Raw genomic sequence first — 11,490 nt, 5'->3', positions numbered from 1 at the left:
AAGGTTCCAGTAGGTGTTTTTTATACTACTCAGACACCAGGAATAGTTATAACCTATTCGTACAATGCTTGTAACACTAGAGGCCTCTGTATCACTACTTCAAGCATATACTACCACTCATCGCTCTGGTCTCTCACCATGGTAATACTTCTTCCCCTTGTACAAAACTGTTTTCACTATTACTCAAGAGAAATGGTCTCAGTGCCTTGCAAGGCTATGAGATTACACTGCACAAGTGCAAGATGGTAAAAGCCCTGGAGGTGTTCTGTTTGCAGACAGAAATAGACCTCAGATACCTGAAATGTCTGAGGTGTGCTCCAGCTGCTCTCAACTGCCCCACACTCACCTTTCTCTCCGGTGTCTCTGCCAATTGCCAGCTATTAGCTTTCAGGTGGTACAGCTCATCAAACTTCATGCTGATGTCTTCAATGGACAACTGCAGGAGATCCCAAAACCCAGCTAGGTCCTGGGCTGTGGGTCTGGGATTGGCATTAGGGTTCTAGAAGGGAAAGCATAAAAACCCCCAACCTTTCAGAAAGAATATACCCTCTTGACAAGCAGAGCAATCTGCACAGCCTACATATTCACCCCTTGTAAGTCTACCTGCCTGACAACTGAAATGTCCAGAACCCACAAGAGACACCAGCCCTAAATACGCAGACACAAAATGCCATCATTCATAGTCAAAACTATTTCTGCAAAGATCAGGAAGCAGATCCCGACTGTCTTTCTCCTACAGAAGCCTGAAGAAGAATCCTGAAAAAGACACTCTCTGGAGCAGAAAGCAATAGCTCCCATTGTCCCCAAAGCTTCCCCATCTAGTGCTAATCTCACAGCAGTAACCTCCAACTGAAGGTCCCCAGCACATGGTTCAGAGCTAGAACACTGGTTTCTTACACAGAGATCCTGATTTCAGGGTGGGTGATAATGGAAATGGACACCACACTATGCAAAACACAGCTCTGGCACCTGGAGAACTTGCATGCCAGTGTACAGCAATCCAAAGAAGTCAATATAGCTTTCACAAGCAAAATTACTTTGCTACATCCCCCCCAAAACAATCTGAAAGTATCTCAGGCTAGGTTAAAAAAAATTTAAGTAGCTTAAGTTTCTTCCAGGAACAGAATTTTCCCAGTTCTGAGACATCTGAACTGCCATCATAGGCCTGGATTATCTCAGGAAAGCATGGGATTGGATGTGAGCAACTCAGCACAAAGCATCCAAGGGAGACCTCAGCACAAAGCTCTGTTGAAAGCCTGGCAGCTAGTGGTGTTGCTGCTAATCTCTCAACTGTGGTAAACCAGAGATCAGCAAGCAGATGCTCAGCACTTCCCCTTCTCCTCCTTCCTGTTTCTCTAAGGTTTTTTTTGCAAGTGAAGGGGGAATTCACCTTTGAGGAAGTCTGGAAAATCCACACCATGATAAAGTTTGAGGGGAAAAACAAAACACAGATTCCCATCCATCCCCATGTTAGCCCTGTTCAGCTCTCAGCAAGGGCACACCCTTACATTTGAAGAGATCCAATTCGAACAGTGCTTTGTGACCAATGAGGGACAATCCTGTTGGGACAGTTTTACCATCCACATAATCTATGTGCAAAGCAAGCATGTTTGGAGAAGAATGGAAGACTTTTTGAACAATCCTCCCTATTTGGCAAAACCTCAGTGGTTCACCTCAAAAAGCCCTTTAGAAGTGACAAGAAGTAGTTTCCCAGACACACAGCAGTATGGCTAATTGACAATTCAGACCCACAGAGAGACTCAGCGTATTCCGCATACCCTGATCAGCAGTTCAAGAAAAATTCCCATGCTCATGTAAGCACCAAAAGGAATTCCAAACACTCATCCCTGAGAGAGGCTGAGGTGATCAGCCTTCCACTGCTCAACTGTCATTTTAAATAAGCATTCATTACATCATGGCATGGTGGCCAGGTTGTACGCTACAGCTGTATTGGCTTTGTTTTTACAGTGACAGTAGCCTGTTAATACCTGATGAAGTTCCTGTAGTGCTGTTGAAACAGATACATCCCCCTCTCAAAAACCAGGATAAATAGATCCAGACTCACCAAGTTTTGTTCACAGAGACCATGGAATTGCTGGAACTTCTGTGACATTAGTAACTGTGCACTGCCCACTGCACTCAGGACTTTTCCTAAGACTATTGGGAAGAGAAAAAAAAAGAAAAAAGACCTCAGTTGAACAGACTATTAAACACAGCGATGAACTGGAATGTTTCTGGAGCAAAGAAACACTCTTGATTCATTAGAAAAGGAGTTTCAGAGATCCCCAAGGAATTAACTGCTCTCAGGGAAAGAAGATGTATTAAAACTAATCTACATCTGTCTGCCATCTATTATTGCTTCTTCTAGAGCAGGTCAAAAGCAGGCCAGACCAAAAACATTACATCAGAGTTGACAGAAAATGCCTTGAACTGCCTTCAGCCCATCAGACAAGTCACCAGCACAATCTCAGTGAGCCCATCTGCTAGCACCTGCTTGCAGATCACAACCTACTTTTCCACTCATGCACAAGGTGACAGTAGCAAGGGGCAGGAGAACTGTCTCCAACCTCCATTTACCCTGGCAGGCTAGGGCTTTTAACACCCAGGACTTTATGCTGCTCTTAGTGGGTCTTCCAAGTAGTCTCTGGGCATGGCAACATTCCTCTGCTCATTAATGGAAGAACAATGTACGGGCTTTTGCCTTCCAAAGGCATGGTTGAGAGACCCACAGTGCCTGCAACTGCACCATGAACAGGGATGAACTGATTTCCCTTCTCCTCCAGGTCTGCTGCTGCACCTACTGATCAGTTCTGCATGTTTATAGATCTTGGTGGAACAAGCGTTAAGCTGGGGCCTCTCTGTGCCCACCAAGTTCCTGGTTACACAATCTACTAGGAGATTGCTCTTAGAGGTCACAGATAATATGCCACACTGGTCTTGGTGTCTTTTTTTGCCAGAGCACCGTTGCCACAGGCAAAACAAGGGCAATCCCCGAGGTAGGGAGAGCCCTGGCATGGCCTGTCCATCTTGGCAGCCAGGGCAGCATCTTAGTGCAATAGGATTAGTGATTAGCTCCCCCAAGCCCTAGCAGGGACAGTGAGCTATAACCGAGTCTCACCATTATTTCACCTTTCTCAGATATTAAAAAAATAAAAATCAACCAGACTCAAAGATCCTGCCCTCTGCAGCCTAGTCAACCACTTCTGTCACTCTATATGCATCACAGGCACGATTTTCACTGCAAGAAACACAGGTTTTGCCAACAACTTTGAAAATAATGGAACAAGTCCAATTGGGACTGAACCCAATAAAATTAAGTGGCCTTGTGTTCCCTGTGCATGTGCCTTTGGCTTATTTAGCACAAATTCAGTGAAGCTTTCCCATATAAAGAAACTTTCTCTTTGCTGTGATGACAAGTCCACTGTTTCAACAGATCAAACAGGCTCCAACGTCATGTTCATTCTGCCCCACTGCCAACTAAACTTCCACCTGCCTGCTTGAGTCCAATGGGTTAGGCAGGGAGAAAGATCCCACAGCCTCCCTGAAAGCAATCCATTTAAGCTTCTAGCACTTTCAAATGGTTAGAAACTGCACCATGCCCTGCAAGTCTTACATGCTACATCACAGTATTATTTCTTACCCTGGTTAGGGTAAGGAGTTACCTTATCCTTTCCAAAGAAAAAATGTTCCTTGTCCCATACTCATCTCCATGTTCTGTCTCTGTGTGCTATCAGCAATTTAACTGCAGAAAGCTGATCCCATACTCAGTTACAACTCCTTCGCAAGAGAAGAGCTGCTAGGCTGCTCCAGTCTAGTGTCCAGAGGCTGACAACACTTACCTTCTTCAGAGAGATTGTTCTCTTTGGTCTCCTGGTCCATCTGGCGGCACCAGCCTTCTAACCGCTCTGTTTCTGCCTGCAGCAGCTTTAGAAACCAGTACCCATCCCGCCGGCAGGCTCCTGTCTGTGTGGGTTCTGATGGTGAGGTGGAGGACATCTCAAGCCAGGGGTCAGGAGGAGGGAGAGAGGAAGGCTCCAGGGCTGGGTCATTGTTTTCTCCATAGGAGAGGTTTCTCTTAATCTGTGAGGGCTTGGCTGGTTGCCTGGTGGTGGCATCAACACCAACGGAGTTGTTGTGTTGAGGGCACTCAGCAAGGCTTCTCTCAGATGATTTACAGCTAGAATTATTAGGTTCCTGTGTGTCAGAGTCTGTGTCCTGTTTGGAGGACATGCTGCGAGAGTGGCTGTTTCTAGAGAGATCAAAAGCAAACATTAAATAGCAGAACTCAACCTGGCTGGCCTCACACACTGACAAGTGAAATGCATTTGTTTATTATGCCTGCAGATGAGCCTCACCCTGCCCGCCCTGCCCCTCCTCACACACAAACACACACCACACATTCAGACAGACAAAATTATAAGGTTGCCTGCTTACTGCAATAGGCCGTTCAGACAAGAGGACTGACGCACATCTATAATTACATCTTGTACCTTTTTTTTAATTTCAAACTCCCATTGATTTGGCTGTTTACAGAACAAGTGCTTTTTGCAGCGGGTGTGTGCTGTGGAGGAAGAGCTCTCCATGGGCCCCCATTCAACACCATTCATATTGGACCAAAGAAGGGGAGAAGGTCTAAGCAAAAGTGGGGGAAATGCAATTTAAAAGAAAGGAAACTACAAAAGCTTGCGTCTTTCACTTACCGCCACTCGTCCTCTACCTGTACCCCGATGGACTGGAATTTGGTGGCTGGTGGAGGAGGCTCCTCTTTTGCCACTGGCTGAAGGCAGTCAACCTTATTAAACAGAAAAAAAAATACAGACAAAAACAGACACAAGAACTTGCTGCTGGAATTCACATTAGTAGACCAGGAGCACTGCAACACACAAACAGCATGCTGACACCACATGCCAACTAGAGGGTTGTCTTAGGAGAGGCACAAGGCTACTGCTCAGGTCTGCCTCCACTTGAGCATCAAGATTGTATGCTGCTAGGCTGCTGCCAGGTATCTGGTCTAAGAGCACTCAGCTCTGCCATCCACTGCTGTCTGCGCAGTTGTGGCATGCTGGGGAAGGCTGTGTGTCCCTGAGGGAGCAGCTGTGTGTGTGTGGCAAAGGGCAAGAGATTCAAGAAAGGGCAGTGATCTGATTAAGATTGACAGCAAGCCCAGCTTCCTCTCTCCTAAGGATTGACACCCACCATAGCTAATAAGAAGGTTAGAAGATTTTAGGAATAAAATCCAGACTGTGGGGAGGGTGGCTTGGGAACCAGCTCAGAAAAGGAAGGCAGCCTCTCAAATGTGAGTTCTCTTGACTTGCTGCCCTTTCAGCATGCATTTTGCCCCACTAGCCCTGCAGAAAAGCCTTCACTATCACATGTACCTCACTGGCCAGCTAGCCTTACTGTAAAAACAATGGAGAATTTACTCAGCAAACACACACGGTGGCTCAAAGCTCAGATCCTGCATTTGGACTTGCCCAAATGCTCAAGTTCCTATCTGCAGGTAATAGCCTGCAGCACTGAACCAGGACTTTGGGACAGAACAAGTGCTTGTGGCAGTCAGCCATCTGTAACTGGGAAATCTGTCCACAAGAAGAATGTACAACTGCAGATGACTTAAGTTTTGCTGAATAAAGCATGGATTTACACTACTCAGTGGGTTCTCTTTTGACTATATCATCAAAAGCTCATTTCCATCAATTTCCACAGAGTTAAATGCCTCTAGCAAGGGAAGCAGCAACCTGCTGGGAACAGCGGACAGCAGTGCTTACAGCCCTGGGACCATTTTGCACTGCAGCAGCCCATACTACATGGCTGTCAAGTAGAAGGGCCCACCTCAGAAGAAAGTTGTCCCTAGAACCCTGATGGACAAGGAACAGATTGATACTAAGTAATACAAAGTACAGAGCACAGGCTCAGCACAGGCATACTAGCAGCCAAAGGCCTCTTTAGAGGGCCTCACCCAGTTAACATGGTCCCACTGCTTTATGAAACATTTTAATTTTGTACTAAAAGAACTTAGTCCTTTCTGGTCTGTTATGGAAAGCTTCTGCTGTATTTTACCCCTGGGAACACAGGAAGTTAGTTTGACAAGGCAGTTAATTGCTCACTCACTATTCTAAGTGAGTTCAGATGCACACCTGGTCACACAAAATGCACACACTAAATGGATGGGTTAAGGACATTCCTTAAGACAAAGGAGAACAAACTATTCCATACTTGTATTCCTATAGATGACAGCTTTCTTTTGGGGATATTCTCCACTTTAGGCTCTTCGCTAGTCAGAGTCCCTTTGTCACTTTTCAAAGTTGCATTTTTCTGGGATAACTCTGGAGTCTCTCTTGCTGGAGTCACAACGCTTCCCCTTGTCACACTCGGTGTCCTGGTGCTGTCCAAGCTGTCCGAAGAATTGCTGAGTCCTGACTGGCTGGTGACCTCGCTCTTGTGGTCCTGGCTGTCCAGGTATGTGTCCTGTGCCGATTCAGTGCTGCTCTGCACAGTGACAGAGATGAACGGCTTTGATGTGGTCCGAGGTGGGACAGGAGGTGGAGTCTTTTTATATGCCACTAGGCACGATGAACCTGCAGTAATGGAGGTGGGAAGAATGGAGAACGCAAAAGACAGATTGGAGAGAGAGAGATACAGTAAAAGAGAAAGCAGGTCAGTCACAACATCCAAGAGGAGCCTCCAGGTAGAAGCTGGAGGCAGAAATGCAGGAACAGCCTACAGCCAGCAGCTCACACTGGGTAACCCAAACCAAAGCATAAGGGGAAGCAGAAGGCAGAGCCAGAGCTAGCTTGCAAAAGAAGTCAAAAGGAATACCGTGACATGTGAAAGGCTGGAAATGGAGAAGAGGTATAGAAAAGCCTCCCAAGAATGCTACAGGGTTTGGCAGGTGTAAGCCTCCACGTTGGGGAAATTTTCTTTGGCTAAACCCTATGTTTTAGTGTCCTAGTACAGCCAAGTGTCTCAGCTCTTTGTCCCATCAGTTGACAAGTTTCAGTGTCTGGACCAGGCTGGTGTTTTTTCCTATAAAAATGGAAAGCCATAAAGATTGTTAGATGCTGATGGTAGGAACAAACATTTGTGAAATACCTTAAAAACCTAGCTGCTATGCATTAGAGGAAGATACATCATATGGATGCAACAGCCCAAGAGTGGAGAGGCTGCTGCTCCCGTCTCTGGCTTGACAGGATGGAAGTCTATTAGTGAAAATACACGTACAAGGTGGATCCTGCAGGAGCTGCGCTGAGGCACTCAGTCTGCCCAGTTCCTGGCCCCTGGACATACAAGCCCCTGAAGGCAAAGTCCTACTCCAGTTGCTGTCCAGACAGGACAAACTGCACCAGGCAGGGCATGACCAGACAAGTGCACTGACCAGCCACCTACGTACACACAACTGACCCCCTTTTATCCTTACCCCTGTATTCCCCATTTTGTTCCTCCCCAAATCACCAAAACCCCTTTCTTGTCCCACCTTTGGTTCCTCCCATAAATATCCCATTAAGTCCTGTCCAATCCCAAACTGCTTTTCCCCTGCACCCCATAATGTGTCCCAGCCCTTGGGAGCAATCTCCTTAGTCTGAAAGGTGATATGGGGAGGTGCTCCCCATGGCTCATGGTGATGGGTGTCACATCTGGACACCAGGGCTGAGGCTCTGCCGGGACAACCCCAAGAGGGGCCTGGACAGGGTGTTCAGTGCTCAGGGGTTCTTGGCTTGGGCTGCCACCTGCCATTGTGCATCCCTGCTTGTCCCTGCTCTGGGCTTGTGCAGAAGGGCCTGTGATGGGCTGATGGCCTCTGGGATAGACCTGGGAGTAGTCCAGCAGGGTATGATTGAGGCTCCCCCTCCTACTATTGTCTCTGAGCGCCTTCATGGACATGCACAGGAGCTTTATCACATATAACACTGCCCTGCTCCAAGGCATAAGCTGAGAGGCTCACACCATCCTCTCTCCTTGTACAGCACTGCCCAGCCACCCATTTCATGTCCTGGGAAGGCCACACTCCTGGAGGAAGAAACTTAGTGCTGCTGCCAGGTTCCTCCCAAGGGGCTTGTAGGTCTGTGTGGCTGTGGTGTGCCAAGCCCTGCAGTCCCACTCCCCTGGAAAGGAGCTGCAGGATCAGGGCTGCTGCAGTTTTCAGGGTAAACCTGTGCTGTGCAGGCAGCACCTTCAGGGATTACCCTTCTCTTGCCTTGGTGTCTCAGTGGTGGTGCACAGCTGTGCTTTGGTCCTGCAGGCTGGGTAGGGAGCTTTGCTGCTCCAGGCTGCAAGCATATCAGCTCCATCACGACTCTGCATCATGGAGGGCCAGGTCAGCCTGCCCAAGTACCTTACATATTAAAAGAAAACAGGTCCCTGCTCCTGGACTTGGTCAGTTAGCATGTTACTGAGGCATGTTTACAGGGCAGTCCCTTTCCCACATTGTCAATAACAAACCAAGCATCCCTGTGTAAGCCACTACTGTACAGTGGTGTGGGAAGCTGCAGTGGTAGCAGGGCTGTCACTCTTCTTGGTTCCCTGCTCCAGCCCATAGTCCTTGATCTCCAGCAAAGGGGTTCTGTCCTTCAAATTGAAACCCCATGCACCATCCTGTTCCATGCACACCTTTCCCCTAGCCCTTGATATGCAGATGTTGACAGATACCAGCACATACCCGTATACCTTCCAGGTCACCCAACCAACAACACAGATGGGCTGTACAAACCCAAACCCAGTTTCTAAGTGTTTTCCTAGTACAGCTCCGATGACTGCAGGGGCTGTCATTCCCTTGGGTTCCCTGCTCCAACCCATATTCCCTATCTCAGTAAAGTTTTGCACCTCAAATTGCAAGCTCCTACCTCCGACTGCACTGCCCAGTCCTATACATAACCTCCCCAAACAAAACCTGCTGACAGTGATAGATATATATGAAGATACAGACCATTTTCATTAAACAATACAGATAGACTGTTAACTTTACCATTTCTAGCCCCAAAATAGCCACCAGCATATTAGCAAATTTAGTAGTAGATTAGAGACCAGTCCTCTCTGTCAGGAATCCTTTGACTACTTGGGGACTGCAAGGGTAGGCAGAGGTACTTGCTGCTTCTGAACATTACCTTTCACCCTCAAACTGCACTGCCTGCACACCCTGGGGAGCTCACAACAGAACACTTGACATGTTTTGATCTTTCAGAACAATTGGACACAACCAATTCTGGCTCAGCCGATCAGAGGGTGCCTTCTGTTCCCTGCATAATTTTAGCACAATTAACTGAGAAGTATCAAATTAACCTGATGCAAATTGATTACAGGTATGGGAAGGGGCGTTTCAGGTGACATGAGCCTCCCAGCAGCTCCTTTTGCTCCCCAGAAAGGAGCCTCTGCCTGCAGCAGAGGCTGACCACACTCACAGGGCATACAGGAGCAGTGTCCCAGCTGCCTTGCAGTCTCCAATGGGGTCAGAGCCAGTCCTGAGCATCCCTGGGAGCCCAGCTATATTCCTTGTGGGGAAATTGCACACCTACACCATGTGCCTTATTGTCAGTATTTACACATGCCTGTATTTACACATCCCAATATTTACCACATTAACAGTTAAAGTTCCACTTCAAAGAAGGAACTAAAAGGGAGTGGTTACAGAGAAGGAGATCCATGTTTCTAAAAGCATTTATATGCCCAAAGATCCTGAGCAGAACTGTAACACTGCTACTGCCACAGGACAACTAGGGAGCCTATGACAGGGTTGCCAACGAAGCTGCCTTTCAGTGTGAATCTGGACAGGAGCTAAGTAAGGCACAAACCCCATACCAGTTCCCCCAGCCCCTCAGTACACCAAGTCCAGCACAAATTGAGCAGCATCCTGATGACCGTGAGAGCAGGACCTATCTTGACTGCTCACCCCAGCCCTTACACTACCTTCTGACACATGGTCTGCATGGCTGTAAGAGGGACTTGCAGTAGGGAACCACATAGCTGAAAAATAACTGGGATAGGCTACTATGTCTGGGGACTGGGTTATTTTTCACCTTGATCAGTTCTCAGTGCTAGCACATGCCATGTAAACTGCTTAGGGCAGCCTGAGCCCACAGCCGCCACATCTCCCGTCAGGGACAGGCACTTACTATGCACTTTAAAACTCACCTACAATAACTTCCTAAAAGGTCAGATGCAAGTGCTTCAACTTGTCAAATTTACATGCCAAAACACAGCTACACACATCATTTAGCCAATACTTATTTGGTCATATAGACCGTGCAACTGCAAGTTCATCACTAAGATGACTAAAAGGGCACTGGCATTCACCTCCTACCTGGCAATGCCACTTCACCTTTCCCATGCAGAGTGGAAGCTCCTACACTCAGGACAGCAGCAGGACCTGCTGCAGATGCTCAAGCAGCACCAGCTCAGAAGTGTTTAGCATCTCCAAGCAAGTCAAGCTCACCACTGGGATGCCTCTTTCAGAGCTCCCAGATTAGATGGCACCACTTGTGCAAGCACAGGTTGAACTGCACCCGAGCTGACCTTTGCCCATAGATGTTGCTTTACAGGATCTAGTTCATTGTGCAAATGTACAAACTGTCAGCACAGTAGGAGGCATGGAGGTGCTAAAGCAACAGTTACTGCACAATCATTCCCTCTCTTTCCCCATATTCTCTGCTGGACATCCCCAAAAGCCTCCTTAGGTGTAGTGTACATTTGGTCAAGTTAAAGCTTGCCTTGTTACAGGTATTTACCTACTCTGCCCTTACAGCACAAATCTTGACTACAGATACCCAACACAGAGCACGGCATGCTAGACAGGTAAAGCATTCTTCACATGAGCACAGCTATGAGAGCTTTGCCCTATCACAGAAGACTCCCCTGGGTCTACAGCTGAACAGCCTCTTGGGCATGTGCTGAAATAACTCATCTGCCACCAACACCTGCTCGTGCAGGACACCACCACTGAAGATGGATGAAAAAGTTCAACAGTAGACATGCACTAGAGAGCACGAGAACAGCTGAGGCCTTTGGCTGCTCAAGCCCTCATCACTGCCCTCCAGAGCAAAGTTGCACAGGCACATGCTGCCAGAGGTGCAGGAGGCCAGAGCCCTGCCAGCCACAGAGGAGGAAGCCACTGAGCATCCCACAGATGAGGAGTGCCCACACAGTTGCTCTGCCAGGGCTGTCTGACCTGAGAGCACCATCTTAAATAGCTAGAACAATTTCTAGGCCAAGTCTTATGCCCTGTCTTGTACAGCCCATCCCAACAGAGCAGTGTAGGAGCAGCCTGAACAGAGCAATTGCAGAAATACCCCTGGATAAGCTGTGGCTACACCACCAAAACACAGGCCACACATGCTGCCTTGCGTTACCGTACCGGGGGCTACAGCAAGGACAAGCAAGAGCCACCCAAACTGGCAGCAGAGAAAGCATATCCATACGGCCCTCCAATTAAATACCTTGTCTCCCCACTCCACACGGCCTCTGTTTGTCCCCAGGGAGAGTGCCCAGCTCTGGCACACC

General features: G+C 47.9%; 1 protein-coding gene across 7 annotated transcripts in view; it reads right to left on the bottom strand.

Annotated features, from left to right (window-relative positions):
• DLGAP4 (DLG associated protein 4) overlaps window positions 1-11,490 on the bottom strand; it is a 177,949-nt gene that overhangs the window by 2,950 nt on the left and 163,509 nt on the right. For all 7 annotated transcript variants that reach the window (XM_049816237.1, XM_049816236.1, XM_049816238.1 and 4 more), the window contains 5 exons: window positions 6,217-6,578; window positions 4,701-4,792; window positions 3,840-4,249; window positions 2,066-2,157; window positions 347-499 (listed from right to left, as the gene is read on the bottom strand). In XM_049816237.1, the coding sequence (XP_049672194.1) occupies window positions 347-499; window positions 2,066-2,157; window positions 3,840-4,249; window positions 4,701-4,792; window positions 6,217-6,578 (1,109 nt within the window). The remainder of the gene's footprint in view (window positions 1-346; window positions 500-2,065; window positions 2,158-3,839; window positions 4,250-4,700; window positions 4,793-6,216; window positions 6,579-11,490) is intronic.

The sequence above is a fragment of the Accipiter gentilis genome, chromosome 14, assembly GCF_929443795.1.
Source record: "Accipiter gentilis chromosome 14, bAccGen1.1, whole genome shotgun sequence".
NCBI classification, from domain to species: Eukaryota; Metazoa; Chordata; class Aves; order Accipitriformes; family Accipitridae; genus Astur; species Astur gentilis.
Note: the sequence above shows the minus strand (reverse complement) of the source record. Positions and strands in the feature narration are given on the sequence as shown.